The sequence below is a fragment of the Leucopleurus acutus genome, assembly GCF_964270905.1.
Source record: "Leucopleurus acutus genome assembly, chromosome: 16".
NCBI lineage: Eukaryota > Metazoa > Chordata > Mammalia > Artiodactyla > Delphinidae > Leucopleurus > Leucopleurus acutus.
Genome location: NC_139158.1, coordinates 6,811,905 through 6,830,989, shown reverse-complemented (window position 1 = coordinate 6,830,989; position 19,085 = coordinate 6,811,905). Strand labels below are relative to the sequence as shown.

General features: G+C 48.9%; 2 protein-coding genes across 2 annotated transcripts; one reads left to right on the top strand and one right to left on the bottom strand.

The window, feature by feature from the left end:
* Positions 1–8,730: 8,730 nt before the first annotated feature.
* PPP1R35 (protein phosphatase 1 regulatory subunit 35) lies at positions 8,731–9,877 on the top strand. The gene is made up of 4 exons (XM_082856454.1): positions 8,731–9,034; positions 9,115–9,367; positions 9,445–9,581; positions 9,693–9,877. The coding sequence occupies exons 1-4, from the start codon at positions 8,792–8,794 to the stop codon at positions 9,864–9,866; spliced, it is 807 nt and encodes a 268-aa protein (XP_082712580.1). The 5' UTR covers positions 8,731–8,791; the 3' UTR covers positions 9,867–9,877.
* A 608-nt stretch (positions 9,878–10,485) lies between these two features.
* MEPCE (methylphosphate capping enzyme) lies at positions 10,486–15,324 on the bottom strand. The gene is made up of 4 exons (XM_082856387.1): positions 13,094–15,324; positions 11,436–11,654; positions 11,134–11,260; positions 10,486–11,015 (listed from the first exon to the last, which is right to left on the bottom strand). Exons 1-4 carry the CDS (start codon positions 14,783–14,785, stop codon positions 10,963–10,965), a joined length of 2,091 nt encoding a protein of 696 aa, XP_082712513.1. The 5' UTR covers positions 14,786–15,324; the 3' UTR covers positions 10,486–10,962.
* Positions 15,325–19,085: the final 3,761 nt, after the last annotated feature.

Here is a 19,085-nt window from a genome sequence, read left to right as displayed (position 1 = left end):
GTGTCCCTCTGCATAGTTAAATTTCCCCTACCCATGGCCCCATCTTCCTGGTTTATGGCCATATGTTTTGTGGCTCCAACCCCACCCACCTTGCTCATGGCTTCTATCCCCTTTCTTGTAGCTCCAGTGGTTTTTGACCAGCCTCTCCCCAGGCTCTTTTAGGCCCTAACCAATGGGCATCAACTTCTGTTCCCTATGTTGACATCAAGGACATCCCCTCCCCAGCAAGCCCAGGCTCGCAATCCAATACTCTCCCCTTTGCCAAGCCCAACTCCACTGAATTCTCCATACCTCCAACCCTGAAAATCTGTTTCTTTCTGTTTTCCTAGTGTCATCCAATTTCCCCTTCTTCATTCTCTACCCCACCCAGACTGTGGACAGCTTCTTCCGAATGAGACCTTATTCCCTACCCTCAACTCTCCATCCCAGAAGCTGGTCTCATCCCATATCCCTGGAGACTCAGACATAAGGGGTGTCATCCTGGCCCTCCTGTTCCTTTCCCTGCTTCTGGAGGGGCCAGGCCGAGGGGCTCAGAGTCAGTGCGTTGGCGGGCAGCCGGACCTGTGCCCTCGCCTCCAGGTGTCGGTCTGTTCCTTCTGGGTTGGGAGAAAGGAGTGGAGGGCTCAGGCCCTCTGCTGGGGGGTGGTTTACCCTGCCAACCCCTGAGATTAGGTAGGATGGGAAAGTACACTGGGGCTGGGAGCCTGGACGTGTGTGTGGCTGAGGGGTGGGTTACAGCTGTTGAAGTGCAAGGTCAGCCACTCCCATCCTCCAGCATCCCCTGTGTGACAGGGACACAGTGAGGAGGTGTCTCTGGGTTGACCCCTCGGCAGCAGCCAGTTTGGGAGTGGGAGATGGGAAGTGAGGGGTCCCTGCACATGGGGTTTGCAGAGGGTGGTGGTGGAGTGTTGCTGCCTCATCTCTTTGACGTGTCTGGGCCCTATTGGAGGGCGCTTTCCTGGATGGAACCATGGCTCTTCCCCTGCCTTCTCAGCTGGGGCGGGTCTTCCTAGCTGCCTGCTGCCATGGTCCCAGTCACACCACTGTGCTGGATGCATGCTGGTACTACTCAACAGCATGGTCCCTTGAAGGACCTCTGGCCCTGTCCTGTCTGCTGTCCCACCTTAGCCCACCTATAGTGTCTGGCCCAGCAGAACCTCAGGGATGACCCTGAATGACCCCTTCCAGCACCTAGCCTCGTCTGTCCCAAGCCAGGATCCGTGTCTGGGATTGCCTGTCCTAGATGACTGAAGGGAGCACCACTACCTGGTGAGTGTAACCGATCAAGACAAAACCCAAGAACCCGAAGCATGACCTCTTCTTGGGGGTCTTCTTGTGCTCCTTTCCCTCTTCCTTCAGCACTGTTTCTTCTCTCCTCTCCCACCCTCCCCAGGATGGGAAGTGATGCAGAGGTGGGACCTCCCCAGCCTGGAGAGTGGAGGGAGGGGCTAGTTGATGAGGGCTCGGGCAGGGCCCCCTCACTTGGCAATCTCAGTTAACGGGGTTCGGGGAAGCTTCTCTGTTCCTCCTCCCCTTTGCTTTGAGTAGGTGGGGTGTGTGTGTCAGTTCGTGGACCACATTTACAATCTCTCTCCTCACTCCCTCCTCCTGGGTTCCCCCTTCACACTTGCTGCTGCCCCTAGTCAGGGCTTGGTTTTTCTGTGGTGTGTAACTGGAATCCATCTTTGCAGAAGAGGGTACAGCTCTAGAACAGGCCGCCACGAGGGGACTCTGAAGTTCAGGATAGAGAAGGAATCTTCCTTGCTTATCAGTTCCGTCTTAAAGGGGGGACTTTTTTTTTTTTTTTTAGAGAGGAAGAGCAACATCAAATTGTATTAACATAAATATGTACATGATAATTTAAAAAAAAAAAAAAGAGCACAAGCAATTCCAGCCAAAAAAATCCTAGGCAGAGTGGAGGTTGGACTGAGACCCCTCATTCCCTCACCTCCACTTATCCATCCTCATATTCATATTGTTTCTTTAAAGTTGTTCGGTGAACTTTACACTTCTTGGAGGCCCATAACATAAGCTAGCGAAAAGAATGGCTTGGGGCTTTTTTGGCCCGTGCTGCATAGCTTGCGGGATTTTAGTTCCCCAACTAGGGATCAAACCCAGGACCCCGGCAATGAAAGCGCCAAGTCCTAACCACTGGACCGTCAGGGAATTCCCGGGAATGGCTTGTTTTAATCTCTGTATCCAGGCCTAAGAAGAGGTAGCGGCCAGATTTCTAAAAAATGTTTTATAGTTATTCTTTTTGCTTAAAAATCAATTATTTAATTAATTATTTTTAACGAAATACAGTTGATTTACAATGTTGTGTTAGTTTCAGGTATACAGAAAAGTGATTCACTTATACGTACATTCATTCTCTTTACATCCTCTTCAATTATAGGTTATTATAAGATACTGAGTATAGTTCCCTGTGCTATATAGGCTATACAGTAGGTCCTTATTGGTTACCTATTTTATACATAGTAGTGTGTATATTTTAATCCCAAACTCTTAATTTATCCACCTCCCTTTCACCTTTGGTAACCATAGTTTGTTTCCTGTGTCTGTGAGTCTATTTCTGTTTTGTAAATAAGTTTATTTGTATCATTTTTATAGATTTCACATATAAGGGATATCATATGATATTTGTCTTTCTCTGTCTAGCTTATTTCACTTAGTATGATAATCTCTAGGTCCATCCATGTTGCTGCAGATGGCATTATTTCATTCTTTTTTATGGCTGAGTAATATTCCATTGTGTGTGTGTGTGTATGTGTGTGTGTGTGTGTGTGTGTGTGTGTGTGTATATATATACACACACTTACCACATCTTCTTTATCCATTCATCTGTTGATGGACACTTAGGTTGTTTCCATGTCTTGGCTGTTGTAAATATTACTGCTATGAACATTGGGGTGCATGAATCTTTTCGAATTATGGTTTTCTCCAGGTACATGCCCAGGAGTGGGATTGCTGGATTATATGGTAGCTCTATTTTTATTTTTCTAAGGAACCTCCATACTGTTCTCCATAGTGGCTGTATCAACTTACATTCCCACCAACAGTGTAGGAGGGTTCCTTTTTCTCCACACCCTCTCCAGCATTTACTGTTTGTAGACTTTTTTTTTTTTTTTTTTTTTTTTTTTGTGGTACACGGGCCTCTCACTGTTGTGGCCTCTCTCGTTGCGGAGCACAGGCTCTGGGCGCGCAGGCTCAGCGGCCATGGCTCACGGGCCCAGCCGCTCCGCGGCATGTGGGATCTTCCCGGAACGGGGCACGAACCCATGTCCCCTGCATTGGCAGGCGGACTCTCAACCACTGCGCCACCAGGGAAGCCCTATTTGTAGACTTTAAAAAAAAATTTTTTTTTTTGTAGACTTTTTGATGATGGCCATTCTGATTGATGTGAGGTGAAGTGGCTGGATTTTAAGACTGAGGAATTGAGTTTACTGAATTCATGGCTAGGGTTCCTGTAGGGCATTTATATCCATCGTCACAGCCCAGGCCTGAGGGTTGGGGGATAGGGTGCAGTTTCAAGTTTCAGCTCCAACACTTCCTGGGTGCCAAAGCTATCTCAGCCTCCTTTAAAAAAATAAACCCAAAGGTTGTTTTTTTTTTTTCTAAATCATAGAAATGTTCTAATATATACAAAAGTAAAGAAAAATATTATGATAAACCCCCATGTACCCATCACCCAGCTTCAACAATCACCCACATTTGGCTAATCTTGTTTCCTCTATACACCCACCCTCACACACTGCCCTTCTTCCCAGCCCCAGCATTACTTTTAATTAAAATTTTTATTGAGATCACTGTAGATTCACATGCAGTTGTAAGAAATAATACAGAAACATCCCTCGTACACTTTCCACAGTTTTCCCCCATAGTAACTGCTATAGACTGAATATTTGTGTCCCCTGAAAGTTCCTATAATGAAACCTAATCCCCAAAGTGTTGGTATTTGGATGTAGGGTCTTTGGGAGGTGATTAGGTGATTAGTGCCCTTACAAAAGAGACCCCAGAGAGCTCCCTTACCCCTCTCGCCATGTGAGGGCACAATGAGAAGATAGCCACCTGTGAACCAAGAAGTGGTTCCTCACCAGACATGGAATCTGCCAGGACCTTGATCTTGGACTTCCCAGCCTCCAGAACTGTGAGAAATCAAGTTCTGTTGTTTATAGCCACCCAGTCTGTGGTATTCTGTTAATAGCAGCATGAACCGACTAAAGCAGTAACATTTTGCAAAACTATACTATTCTGTGACAACCAGGATGTTGCCATTCACATAATACACCAATCTCATTAACATTTCCCAGTTTTGTACTCGTGTGTATGTGTGTGTGTGTGTGTATGTATTAAGTTCTAAATAGCTTTTAAAAAATTTTTTAAATTTAATTTTTTTTATATTGGGGTATAGTTGATTTACAATGTTGTCTTAGTTTCAGGTGTACAGCAAAGTGGTTCAGTTATACATATACATATACACATTCTTTTTCAGATTCTTTTCCCATATAGGTTATTACAGAATATTGAGTAGAGTTCCCTGTGCTATACAGTAGGTCCTTGTTGGTTATCTACCTTATATATAGTAGTATGTATATGTTAATCCCAAGCTCCTAATTTATGCCCCCTCCACCTTTCCCCTTTGATAACCATACGTTTGTTTTTGAAGTCTGTGAGTCTGTTTCTGTTTTGTAAATAAGTTCATTTGTATTATCTTTTTAGATTCCACATTATAAGTGACATCATATGCTATTTGTCTTTCTCTGTTTGACTGACTTCACTTAATGTGATAATCTCTAGGTCCATCCATGTTGCTGCCAATGGCATTATTTCATTCTTTTTTTTATGGCTGAGTAGTATCCCATTGTATATATGTACCACCTCTTCTTTATCCATTCCTCTGTCGATGGATATTTAGGTTGCTTCCATGTCTTGGCTATTGTAAATAGTGCTGCTATGAACATTGGGGTGCATGTATATTTTCAAACTATGGTTTTCTCCAGATATATGCCCAGGGGTGGGATTGCTGGATTATATGGTAGTTCTATTTTTATTTTTTTAAGGAACCTCCATACTATTCTCCATAGTGGTTGGACCAATTTTCATTCCCATCAAGAGTGTAGGAGGGTTCCCTTTTCTCCACACCCTCTCCAGCATTTATTGTTTGTAAACTTTTTGATGATGGCCATTCTGAGTAGTGTGAGGTGATACCTCATTGTAGTTTTGGTTTGAATTTCTCTAAAAATGAGCGATTTTGAGCATCTTTTCATGTGCTTTTTGGAGCACTGTATAGCTTCTTTGGAGAAATGTCTATTTAGATCTTCTGCCTTTTTTTGATTGGGTTGTTTTTTTTGATATTGAGCTGCACAAGCTGTTTGTATATTTTGGAGATTAATCCCTTGTCGGTAGCATCGTTTGCAAATATTTTCTCCCATTCTGTGCATTGTCTTTTCATTTTGTTTATGGTTTCCTTTGCTGTGCAAAAGCTTTTAAGTTTAATTAGGTCCCATTTGTTTATTTTTGTTTTTATTTTCATTACTCTAGGAGGTGGATCCAAAAAGATATTGCTGTGATTTATGTCAAAGAGTGTTCTGCCTATGTTTTCCTCTAAGCGTTTTATAGTATCTGGTCTTACATTTAGGTCTTTAATCCATTTTGAGTTTATTTTTTTGTATGGTGTTAGGGAATGTTCTAATTTCATTCTTTTACATGTAGCTGCACAGTTTTCCCAGCACCCCTTATTGAAGAAACTGTCTTTTCTCCATTGTATATTCTTGCCTCCTTTGTCGTAGATTAATTCTATCCTGTTCCATTGATCTATATTTCTGTTCTTGTGCCAGTACCATACTGTTTTGATTACTGTAGTATAGTTTATAGTATATTTTGAAGTCAGGGAGCCTGATTCCTCCAGCTCCATTTTTCTTTCTCAGGATTGCTTTGGCTATTCAGGGTCTTTTTTGTTTCTATACAAATTAAATTTTTTTTTGTTCCAGTTCTGTGAAAAATGCCATTGGTAATTTGATAGGGATTGCATTGAATCTGTGGTTGCCTTGGGTAGTATAGTCATTTTGACAATATTGATTCTTCCAATCCAAGAACATGGTATATCTTTCCATCTGTTTGTGTCATCTTTGATTTCTTTCATCAGCATCTTATAGTTTTCAGAGTACAGGTCTTTTGCCTCCTCAGGTAGGTGTATTCCTAGGTATGTTGTTCTTTTTGATGTGATGGTAAATGGGCTTGTTTCCTTAATTTCTGTTTCAGATCTTTCGTTGAAGTTCTGTGTAGTTTTATCACCTGTGTAGGTCCCTGTATCCACCACAGTAAAGGAAATGAACAGTTCCAACACCAAAGAAAAACTCTAGGGTTACACCTTTTATGACCACACCCACCTCCTTCCCACCACCTGCATCTCTTCCACTTCGTCCCTAACACTTGGCAACCACGAAATCTGTCTTCCATTCCTAAATTTTTGTCATTTCCAAAATGTCGTATAAATGGAACCATATAGCATCTAATTTTTTTGAGTTGACTTTTTTTGCTCAGCATAATAACCTGGCAATTTATCCAAGTTGTTGCATGTTATCAATAGTATGCACCTTTTGATTGCTGATTAGTACTCTATGGCATTAAGTGAACCATAGTTTAAGTCCTTACCTGTTGGAGGACACTGAGTTGTTTTCAGTTTTTGTCTATTATGAATAAAGCTGCTATGAACATTGGCGTGTAGGTTTTGAAATGCCCAGGGATATGAAATTAGCTACCACATTCTGGAGGCCAGGGGTGCTTACTGGGTCCATCATTGCTTCTAAGGGCTTTTCAGTAGACAGAATTAGTATATGCTTTTAAATTTAAACTAAAATATTCCATGGGTTCATAAGATACTTCCTAAATTCAAGAGTATAGGGAATTTGCATAACATCATTGATTTTATATTTGTATGTCTTTTCTCCTATGCCAAAATTCTAGTTCTGATAACATCAACATAATTATGTTCTATCCTACCCATTTTCACTTATTCCCAACAATATGACTACTGAATATAATTTAAGATTTTACGGCAGTTTAAAATTTTTTTAAACAGCAGTTAATTTTGTCTTTAGGGTAGATTTTTTGGATGTATAGCTAAATTACTGTGTTTTTCAAGTCATTCAGAAGAGTTCCCATCTGTGTAGTAAATATACATTTAGGTTCATTTGTTTCATCTTGCTTTCAACTTTTAGGGACTGATTCTTAAAAATTAATTTGTATCATATAATCATGTAAAACATATAAGTTTCCAAAGTCAAATATACAAAACAAAGTATACAGATGGTCCCTGACCTGTGATGGTTTGATTTACGATTTTTCAACTTTATGATGGTGTGAAAGCAATAAGCATTCAGTAGAAACCGTACTTCAAATTTTGAATTTTGATCTTTTTCCCGGGCTTGCAATATATGGTACCATACTGTCTTGTGATGGATGCTGGGCAGAGGCAGTGAGTTGCAGCTTCCAGTCAACCTCGTGGTCATGAGGGTAAGCAACGTGATACACTTAAAACCATTCTGTACCCACTTTCAGCACAGTATTCAATACATTACATGAGATATTCAACACTTTATTATAAAATAGGCTTTGTGTTACATGATTCTGTCCAACTATATGCTAAATTAAGTGTTCTGAGCACATTTAAGGTAGGCTAGGCTAAGCTATGATGGTCAGTAGGTTAGGTGTATTAAATGCATTTTCGACTTAACGATATATTTCTCTCAACATAACCCCATCATAAGTGGAGGAAGATCTGCAGTAGAGGAAATGGGCATACTTATTCCTGACTTTAGCAGGAAAGCCTCTAGTTTCACCATTGAGATTCTCGAAAACTTTTTTTGTAAAATATGGGTAACGCCATCCATTCTATCTGATCTTCCACAGCATTTCTTGGAAGATAAAGTATGTGAAAACAAACTGAAAAGTGACACAAAAACATGCCTGTTGACTGTTAACGCATTTTGGGAGAGCCTCAAAAGTCTTGAACCCAACTTAGTACATTTTACAGAAGAAGAAACAGAGGCTCACAGAACTGAGAGGGCCTAACCCAAGGAACATTAGGGAATGAGGCGAGAGCTCCCGTTTCCTGCCCTGCAGTCCGGGATAAATCCACGGAGCCTTTTTTTTAAAAAACTGTACTTATATGCAGATATTTATTTTTTATATAGATGAATATTTTAGTGGATCTTCGAAGGGGAAAAAGTCACAAAAGGCCGCAAACTGAATGAGGCTGCTGTCGCCCAGGCAACCACGGTCACCTAGGAGGGAGCCCGGGGCTGGAGTCAGCGAGCCACGCCCTCACTCAAACTAGGGAGCTCCGGTCCGAGTTTGGGGGCGACGGAACACCCGGAGATGCTGTGGAGGCACGGAGTAGGGAGGTCCAGTATGGGGACGCTGGACCGTTAATAGGGAGGACTGACACTCTGGATTCCAGCGGAGGCCAGGTGGTGACGATTGGATAGGGCAGCGACGCTGTAGCGCAAGTTTCTAGATGAAAATGGTCCTAATGAGGACCCGTAGAGCTTCCAAGGGCTTCAGCTCTAAAACCCCGGCCTGGGGGCGGGGCAAGGCTTTGTGGGCGGAAGCTTTCCGGGAGGCGGGGAGCGGGGCAACGGAAATGACGCTTAGGCGCACCAATAGGGCGGGGCGGGCGCTAACGGTTTTCGGTAGCGCTGTCTTAGAAGGGTTGGGGAGGGGAGGTGGCGAGTCTGTGTTCCCTGACCCTTGGGCCCCAGCGACCCCGCACCCCTGCAGACACCCCAAGATGATGGGCTGTGAGGAGCCAGAGCTGGAGTCGGTGGAAGGGGGAGAGGCCGTGGCTGACCCAGGGCCAGCCCCAGAACCCCGAGCCCCCGTGCCCGGAGCCCCCGTGCCGGAGCCCGGCCTGGACCTGAGCCTAAGTCTGAGCCCTCTGTCCGAGAGCCCCGGGCGCGGGCGGTCCAACTGCAGCCCGGGACGGCGGAAGGGGCGGGCGGACCGGCGGGGCGGGGCCCGCAAGGGGCGGCAGGTGAGCTGGGGGAAGGCCTGGCCGCCAGCCCGCCGACGACCCCGCGCCCACCTTTTCACCGCCCCGCTCTCTGCTTCCAGGTCCGCTTCCGCCTGGCGCCGCCCTCCCCGGTACGGTCCGAGCCGCCGCCGGCCGCCACCGCACCGAGCGAGAAGCTCGCGGCGCCGCAGGACCTGGGGACGCCCGCGCAGCAGAGCAGCCTGGCCCTGAGCTTCGAGCTGCAGGCCGCGCGGGCCGCAGCCGGGGGCCAGTTCGATGCCGCGAAGGCCGTGGAAGAACAGCTGAGAAAGTCGTTCCAGACCCGCTGCAGCCTGGAAGAGAGCGTGGCCGAGGGTGAGGGGGGCAGGCGGCCGGCCGGGCGCGGGAGCGGGGGTGCGAGGCGCCGCTCACTTCCGCTCCTGCGGTCTCAGGGCTGAACGTGCCGCGCTCCAAGCGGCTCTTCCGAGACCTGGTGAGCCTGCAGGTGCCCGAGGAACAGGTTCTGAACGCCGCGCTGAGGGAGAAACTGGCGCTCCTGCCGCCGCAGGCCCGAGCCCCGCCTCCAAAGGTGAGGGACCTGGGCTTGAGTCTCCCCTACCCCGTCCCCCCTCCTCCCCAACTGCCAGGGGTTCTGTCCCCTCCCCGAGGGTAACCTTGCTTTGTGCTCCAACTCCAACAGGAGCCATCTGGGCCAGGGCCAGACATGACCATTTTGTGTGATCCAGAAACATTATTTTATGAATCTCCACACCTGACCCTGGAAGGTCTGCCCCCTCTCCGGCTTCAACTCCGGCCCCGCCCTTCAGAGGATACCTTCCTTATGCATCGGACACTGAGGCGATGGGAAGCGTAGACTTGGAGGCTCCCTGGATTGCTAGTTCATATCTTTTTGTTTTTAAACTATGAGAATAAAGTGGTTTTGCTAACAAATGGGACTCTTCTTGGGAGCCTTGAGATGGGGTCAAGCCTCAGGTAGGAAGCTGCCAGAAAGTCAAGGTTTTGGCCCTCCTTTAAAGGAACTTGGTAGTGATGAGAAATAGAGCAGGCAGGTGGTCTGGTCCTAAAAGTGCCTTTTTCTAGTTCCACTTCGACTCCACGGTTAACTCTTCCAAAGTTAGCTTTGTGCCCAAAGCTTACGTAAAAAAGTTTTGTCAGTGTTTCTTTGGGGGAGGATAGATTCTTCACGTTTCACATCAAAGTTCACATACCCCTTTTTCCTGGCCTAGGGTTCTGTACACTTGGGTGTGGGTCTCGTTAGCATTCAACAGCCTTCCCAACCATTGAAAAACCTGCCCTCTTCCTTAAGACTATAGTTTGGGCAGAGAGGAAGCACAGGTTCTACCAGGAGGCACCGTGTCCCCCCCCCCCACCCCCCGCCCCCAACTAGAATGTGCTAGACAGGTGTGTGGGCCATTGCCCTAAACATCAAGTTTATTGTGCTGTTCTCACATTCCAAACCCAACCCCCTCTCCCAGTGAGGGACAGCAGAGGGAAGGATTTTCACAGTACCTGCATGCCTCCCCAGCAACGTCCCCCTTTTAACCCTCAGTCCATCTATCCGTGGTCCACTGAAACGCAGCTAGGGACAAGGGCCGAGGAGAAATGGGAACCTCTCCTTGGGAGAACAGGAGGAAGAGGCTAGAGAACTTGATACCCCCCACCTCCCATGCCCTCGGAGAACAGAGGGCAGCAAACAGTCCATGCCATCCAGCCCAGTGGGCTAGGGGAGAGGAAGATGATGGTGACTCCAGCACAGCTGGGCTTGCTGCTTAGGTGCCAGAGGTGTAGGGAAGAGGCTGGGGCAGCAACACAGGAAAAGCTTTCTCTGCAGATCCAGGAGAGGAAACTATTTTTGGAGGCAGAAAGAAAAGACCTTGGGATACTTTCCTCTCCCCCCCCAGGTCCTCTGGAGCAGCGGGCAGCTTCACACTTTCTGTTCAGGGGGCCACTTAGTGGCTGGGGGAATGGGCCTTGTGGAACAGGTACACAGGACGCTGGAAGCCTGAGGGAAGAGTGTGCAATCAGGAGGGGTTTTGGCAGGACCTTAAGACTCCACAGGGTCTGCACCCTGCACCAGGACTGGCCTCCCTTCCTCCCCCAACAAAATAAGCCAGCCTTACCTCTGGAGGTGTTGTGGGGTGTGGCCACAAGCTCATAGCTGGAGAAGCCCACCTCTGGGGATGTCAGGTAGGAACTGAACTGCTCTGGCTTCAGCTGAATTCGATAGTAGTTCTTGTAGATTGCCTCCTAGGGAGGACGACAAGGGATCACTTTAGCTCGTTGCCTTCTCTGCTGGTGGAGGATGATGCCCACCCAGGGGGCCTTTTCACCTTGTTCAGAAAGTCCTCTTTCTGCTTCTTTGAGGCCTTCCTTGCCTCAACTAAAGGAAGGATAGGCCCAACTTCCAGAAACCCCAACTCACCGTGAGAGTCTTTCTCCTGCCGTAGGATGACCAAGGCTGGGGCTCCAGGACCAGGATGCCCCCAGGATGTAGGTGCCGGTAGATTCGACGAAACATGCGCTTCAGCCCCTCGTCTCCCCAGTTGAGATGCACCCACTTGGTGAGGCTGAGGCAGAGCACCACATCATACTCAGGTTTTTGGGCCTCCACCAGCTCATCTCGATCCAGCACATAGTTACCCTGAGAGCAAGAATTGGGGGTGAGGTCATCAGAGGCATAAAAGAACCACTGCCCCCTCACAACCCACTCTGCAGCCTCACTTTAGTCCTTGGCCACAATCTGCTTTGACACTTCTCAAAATAACTCCCAAATGGTACCCTGTTTGAGTCTCATTTTCTTGCTTTCTATTGGTGGTAAGCCAATCAAACATAAAAAGGGAGCTTGGGTAACTTTATTTTTTTGCGGTACACGGGCCTCTCACTGTTGTGGCCTCTCCCGTTGCGGAGCACAGGCTCCGGACGCGCAGGCTCAGCGGCCATGGCTCACGGGCTCAGCCGCTCCGCGGCATGTGGGATCTTCCCGGACTGGGGCACAAACCCGTGTCCCCTGCATCGGCAGGCGGACTCTCAACCACTGCGCCACCAGGGAAGCCCGGTAACTTTAAATTGAGCAAATTATCCACGAGATCACCAAAGCTGGGGTCAAATTGCAGAGAAAGAATGGTGGGGTTCTCCCAAGACCCTGTCCACTACTTATTCCCACCCCACAGTCATTAAGCTGAGAGAGTCAACGTTATGCAAAGGGCCCCAACCCAGGTTTGAAAGGGAGACCTGTGGGTTCCTTCCCTGTAGTTGGGACTGGCAAAGTTTCAGGCCTATTCTTTTTCTCCCAGAGAAATGAAGAACCCCATCCCGCAGGAAACCTTTTCTAGATGATAAGCTCATTACCACCCTCTGCAAAGTCCATTCTTCTAGGTTGTAACCCAACACACTGCCAACTATTCCTGTAGCTGGCCTAACTGGAGCATTTTATGGGAATCCACCTGCAGTCAGGGGACAGACACTGAAGACATGGTACTCTCTCCTGCTTCCCCAAGGTACTCTTTCTGACACTCCCCCATCCCACCATCTTGGGTCAGTGTGGAGATGACCTTAGGCCAAGCCGCTTAGGTTCCTGGCCACTGACAATCAATTCTGCATCTAATGCAAACAAGGTCCCTATCAAAGGACAGAAACTGTAATTAGTCAGCCACTACCCTAATCCTCTCCCCCATCCCAAGACATTGCATGTCTGAAACCCATCCCTTCATGCACCTTCAGTAGGTTGGAGGACAAGTTTTCATCTGGACCACATCCTCTAACGGGGAAGGTGACAAGTCTGGATTACAGTACTGGCCAAGAGCAGGGCAGGAGGAGTCTGCCCCAATTCTGGGGCTTGCAGTCATGAGAAAGGACTCCAAGTAGAGCCACCGCCACCGCCCCCCCGACCCAGGTTATAGCGGGGGAGACACACCCAGTGGAATCAATCGCAGATTCAGACCCTTCTCTGGAGGATTTGGTTTTCCTAGGGAGGGGTGCATGCACAGACACCCTCTGGGTTATAACCTTTCCCTGCCATGTTCCCATTTAACCTCATCTTCACTCCTGGTCCCCATCCCAAGAGCCTGTGAACCCTCTTACCGTGACGAAGACAACATTGTTGGGGAAGACGGATGTGTCTGCTCCATCCAAGGGCACTTGGGGTGCAGCAATGGGACCCCGGCTGGCCGTCAGTGAGGCCGGGAAGTAGCTTCTCTTTCGGACGGTTGTGGTCCCTTCCTCACTCTCTGCTCCTGGGGCCCCGTCAGAAGTCTGGGGTGGCAGACGCAGCTCTTCGGACAGGTAGTGTCGGATGTTTTGGCGGGCCGAATGGATGAGCTGGGCATCAATATCCAGGCCCACCATGCGGGACGGGCCCCACTTACAGGCAATGCTCAGGGTCAAATGGCCCACATTGCAGCCCAGATCTAGGACGTCCCGACCCCGAAACCACTCAGGCTTCAACACCCGAAGGCGCCCGTCCTCACAGGAAGGATTGCGGTACCCATAGTACTTGCAAAAATTCCCATACTGGAACTTGCACTGTTGCTTTTTGAAGCCCGCAGCAGGTAGTGGGTGGAGGTGGTGGCGGCCTCCCCCACTCCCTCGGCCCTTCTCCTTGGGACCCTGGCCTCCACCCCTAGCCCCTGCCTCTGACTTGCTGGAAGTCCTGCGACGTTTGCGATGTCGTGAGGAGGAAGACGAGGATGCAGAGGTAACTGAGGCAGCTGGAGGGGCTGAAAGGGAGCCTGAGGGACCCTGTAGGGCAGATGGAAGGGGAGACACGACCTCATCCCTGCAGTTGATGGCTGTGTTGAGTTCATAGGGTTCGGGGGCGTCCCGGTTCTGGCCTCTATGCTGCTGCTGCTGCTGCTGCTGCTGCTGCGGGGTGCCCTCCCCATGGAGTGAGGAAGTGAGGGGGGCTGTGGGCAGCACGGAGTGGCTATCATTCCCTCCAGCTGCCTGCTGCTGCTGCTGCTGCTGCTGGTGGTGCTGTCCCCGGTGTCTATGCCGCTTCCGACCAGTCTTGAGTGGCGAAGCAAGGACTACTTGGGCCTCATCAGTGCAAGTATTGAGACTGAGAGGGTCTGTAATATCTTTGGGGATGAGGATCTCCACTGGATCTCGCCCCTTGGCCGGAAGTGGGGATGACTTAGGGGTCTCCGCATTGAGTGCGCGGCTCACTTCCTCATCCAGGAGACTATTCAGGTTCAATGGATCAAAGATATTGCCCCCCAGGAGGAAGTTGGAGGGTAAGACAGAGTCACAGTCCGAATTGACCCGCCTGCGCCTCTTGAAGGCCGGATGTTTGAAGCCTCCACCACCTCCCCCTACATTACAGCTATTTCTCCTCTTGCCCCCACCTCCCCCAGGGGGCCGGTGGGGCTGATAGCCATTACGGGGTCGAGGAGGAGCAGGGGGGCCCAGTTCTGTTCCGCCCCCTCCCCGTCGCTCCTCCCCCACGTCCGGGGGTGCGGCTCTCCCGGGGGGATCCGACAAGCGGGCCTCCCCGTGCGACTGCGCCTGGGGGCCGCCCCCTCGTTGCTGCTGCGACTGACCGCCCCGAGGGGTGGGTGCAGCCCCGGGGCTCTCCTTGCCGGCCTCAGAAGCCGGGGATCCCGCCGAGTGTGCGCGCGGGCCCGGCCCACGCTGTGTTCCGCCGCGGAGCTCCCCGGAGGCTGCCTCTCGGTGCGGTTGCACAGTGGGGCCGCCCCCTCCGCCCGACTCATCTTTAAGCGGCGGCGGCGGGGCCGGCACCAGAAACGGCTCCTTCTCCGCCGCCATCTCGATCATTTCCTCCCCTTATTCCGTCCCAGTCGAGGGCAACCGGGGGGACAGGGGGCTTAACCCCCCCTTCCTAAACCCCGCTCGCTTCCCCCCCTTTCGCGAGTGCGCGCGCAGTTCTGCTCTTCTCCCCTAGTCTCGCGCCCAAGCGCCTCCCCCGAAGCGCGCCCTACTCGCCCGCGAGACCAAAACAAGATGCCCGCGAGACCCGAACAACTCGAGGAATCAACCGCGCGTGCGCCGACCCCTTTCTCCACTACCACTACCGCTTCGCCGCGAGCGCGCACTGCTGGGGCGCGTTCCTCTCTCCCTGGAATCACGCATGCGCACTCCGCCACCACCCTGGTTGCGCGCGCATCGGAGTACGAACCAACTTAACGGCTCCGGGAGTTTAAATATAGCCCCCTCAGCCCCCCCAAAAGCCCACCACCCCAAACTGACACCCTACTTCCCTTCGCAGCTATGTCCGTCCCTACTGATATCCTTTGTCTCTGCCGCGCGATTCCCACCCACCGTAGGCGGGGGACGGGGAGCTGGTGTGAAAAGGTCTCCTTGACACCCGACCCTTGTTCCTGAGGAATGAGTCTCAGCGGTCTCCGCCCGGCTCTAAACCCAGCAACCTCCCTACCCCGCCTCCTTCCTCCCCCTAGTGGGCAGCGCCTGCGCACACCCTTTTGGGCTTGCGCGGGTAGATGCAGCACGTGCTGGAGATGACGCCCCGCCCTCCGCCCTAGGGGCGGGAACTGTTACGTTGCTTCCTCAGGTTTGGTACACGCATCATGCGTCAGCACGACTCGGAGGGGTGTGGCTAAGGAACGGGGCGGCCCTCATGAATTATTCATGACCTGGTTGCCCCCTGTGTCCACCTATTTAGAAGGGCTTCCGAGGGAGTGGAGGGGGTGAACCTAGAAGTAGGGGAGAGGAAGGAGCGGAGCGTACTGCTCCGTCTTCCTACTAACTGTTCTCAGTATAATACGACAGGTCATTTTAACTCACCCCCTTGAAAATATTCTCTGCTGAACTGGAAAAAAAAAAAACTAAAACAGGCAATGTTGTCCAACTTCCTCTTCCCTCGAAATGGCCGAGTAGTTCTCTCGCTCCTCCGCCTTCCCCCAATCGCAATCACCTGGGGACACTACGCCCTCCTCTCCGCCTCCCCATCCACCGCCCGGACACCAACGCCTCCGCCCACCACCCGACGTCTGCGCGCGAGCCCCCCAGCCCGCGGAGAGCGACCTCGACGCCCACCACAGCCACCAATAGCAGTACACCCACCACCACCGCCCCCTCGTACGCAGGCCTTCCCGAGCACACGTTGTGGCTTCGCGCCGCCTTATATAAAAACGAATGTGGGCGGAGAAGAGGCTTTGGCCTGCTTTGGGGACCCCCTGCCTCAGTCAATGGGGAAGAAGCTACTCGACGGCCTTTCCAGAGGGTGCTTTGTGGCTCGTTCTCCTTGCCAACAGCGCTTGGGGTGCGGGTCCTGTGGCTGAGAAGAGGGAGGAAGAGGCGAGAATGGGGTTAAGGATAGTCTCAAAATAAAATATAAGGGCAAAATAAGGGCATGAAGGAGACTAAGAGGAAGAATGGGAATCAGGGCACGATTCCCAGAGGAAGGAAAAGGCAGTCTGGGGCACAGAGTAAAGTTAGTAAAAGGAATATGTGCATCTTGAACGATCAGGCGCTATTGCTGCCACCTAAAAAAAGTGAGGCCACCGAGGATTATGGGATTTGTAGTTTTACAGGGCGTTTTGTTGGAAGATGGCGGCAATAACTCAGCTGCGCAGACGCAGAAGCCGATTCCAGTTGCGCATGCGCCTTACCTCTGCGAGCAGGCCGCCGGTGGGGGTGGAGGTGGAGCTTGTGCGCGGCCTCGCGCCTTTCCCTGGTGGCGGGAAAACTGGCTCGAGGTTTGAGGGGCTTGGAGAATCTCTGCATTAGCCCACTCTGCTCTTCGCCCTCAGGTTCTCATCTCTCCAGAAGGTAGTTCCGCTTGCAGCTGAAGGTGCTAGGCGTGGCCACTCCTGGCACCTGTCGCCTGAGAAGTTTTCTCTTCAGGGTGCCGTCCAACTCTTAACCCCTGTCCTCAGAATCTCTAACCGCAAACTTACTCCCAACAAACAAACAAAAGTAACTCAATATCACGGCGGGCGACGACGGACCTGAGCGAGAATGCGGATCCTGGTGCCTCCACGGGTTGCGGGTGGGAGCTGAGGGGAGATTCTCTCATGGCGGGGGAGTTGTTGATGGGGAAGAGACGCTAGAAAGCCACTCTTTTACCCTTTGAGGGGAGTCAAGGACTTTTGGCTCTGTGGTACCTCCGGTCTTAAATGTTGTGCTTAAGACGGAATTGGTGAGGGAAGAGAGAGGGAAAAATGTGGGTCCGTCAGAGTTCTTCCCTCTGGTTTATAAGGTGGAATCAGGCCTTTTATTGTTCCAAACGTCGCCTTGGTGCTCTGTGAGTCAAAATGCTGCCGGAGTCTGGGAGTCCATGGGCACGACCCCTTTAAGCGAAAACAACACAAAAAGGCTAGTTTGAGGTCGGCAATAGTTTGGGGCAAGTATGCAAGCTTTTCGGGAGTTAGATAGCAAGGGTCTGAACCAGGATCGGGGTCCTAAAGAAAGAGTCTGCTTGGGTGATAAGTCCCCGTATCTCTGTGCTTCCTTGCACTCTCTGAACCGAGAAGCTTTAGTCACCATTAATTTATTTATAAGGTTATGTAAAAGGTTTAGTTCAGGTAGTTATGACAGTAAATGTCTTGTTAGGTAGTCTGTTATGGGCAGTAAGCGTAGCGGGGATCATTTTTTCCTTCTGTCTTGTTAAAAGTTTTAAATCATGCTTGCCGAGTGCACATGAGAGAAAGAAGGAAGGAAGAGACAGGAAGGAAGGAAGAGAGAAAGAGAAAAAGAACTCTTACTGACGGAGGAATGATAATGAGCAGGGATCTACATACCGTTAGACATTAAGACAAAAAGAAATCAAACTCCAGCTTAAAGGATATTTAAAATATAGTCTTTATTTATTTATTTAAGAGTTATGTTTTATCTGGTGGCCATACGGAGGACTTCAAGCCTGGGAGGCAGCATCTCAAGTAACCCTGAGAAAACTGCTCCCAAAATATAGTCTTTATTTATTTATTTTACAATATATATTTACTTATTTTTGTATGTGTCTATCTACTCCCACTAGAATGTCAGCTCAGTGAGAACAGAAACTCGATCTTTCTTGTTCTCTGCTCAAAATATAGTCTTTTTTTTTTTTCAAAATATAGTCTTTAAATACAGTTTTTTGAGGCTCACGGAGTCTGTGTTAGAGGACAATTCTAAAGGGTTTCTTTTGTTCTTTTAGACCAAGGATTCCAGGGACAATATAAAGAGGGAATAATTGGATACTTAAGAGGGGAGAAATTTGTGAACATATTCTAAATGGGGGAAAGGGAGAGGAGGATTAATGCTTTTTGAAAAATATTGACAAGACTGAATTTATTTAGCTAGATCAATTCTTAAACATTTTGGTCTCAGAATCCTTTTATACTCTTAAAAATTATGAAGGATTCCAAACATTGGTTTATATCTATTTATGGATCTATTGATACTAGTATATTAGAAATTAAACTGAGAAAAAAATTAAACATTTATTAATTTTAAAATAACGATAATAAACCCATTACATAATGTTAACGTAGATAATATTTTAATGAAAATATATTTTCCTAAATGAAAGAAAATTTAGTATAAAGAACGGTGTTTTACATTTCTGCAAATCTCTTTCATGTCTGGCTGGATTTTCATCTGTTTCTGAATATCTTGTTATGATATCTTGTTTTGGTTGAAGAGTATGAGAAAACCCAGCCTAACACAGATAAGTAGTTGAAAAAGGGAGGGGGCCCTCAGGGGTCTTTAGATCACACTTTGAGATCTGCTGAGCTAGGTGATTTCATTCTATAATCAGTGTCATGATTTTTAGTGTTCTAAATGAAAGAAAACTATTTTTTGGAATAGCTCATTCACCTTCCCTTGGTTCCCTTTATTATTTCTAAGTTATTTTCCCCTCCTTATTCACCCTTCTTTCTTATGTCAGTTCAGTAGTTAGGATCTGGTTATGGAACTTTCACACTTAAAGCTTTATTGGATTTTTTTGTCTCTCTTTTTTCATCTAAGGTCAGAAAAAAGAAATTAAAACCTCAAATGTTATTCCTGGGTCTAGAGCCCCCAGTCATTTCGTAGCTGGCCAGGTGAAAGTTGGTGGTATTTTGTATATTTATTAACTTCCTTAAAATTGTTTTTCTCTCTCTGAAGTAGATTTCAA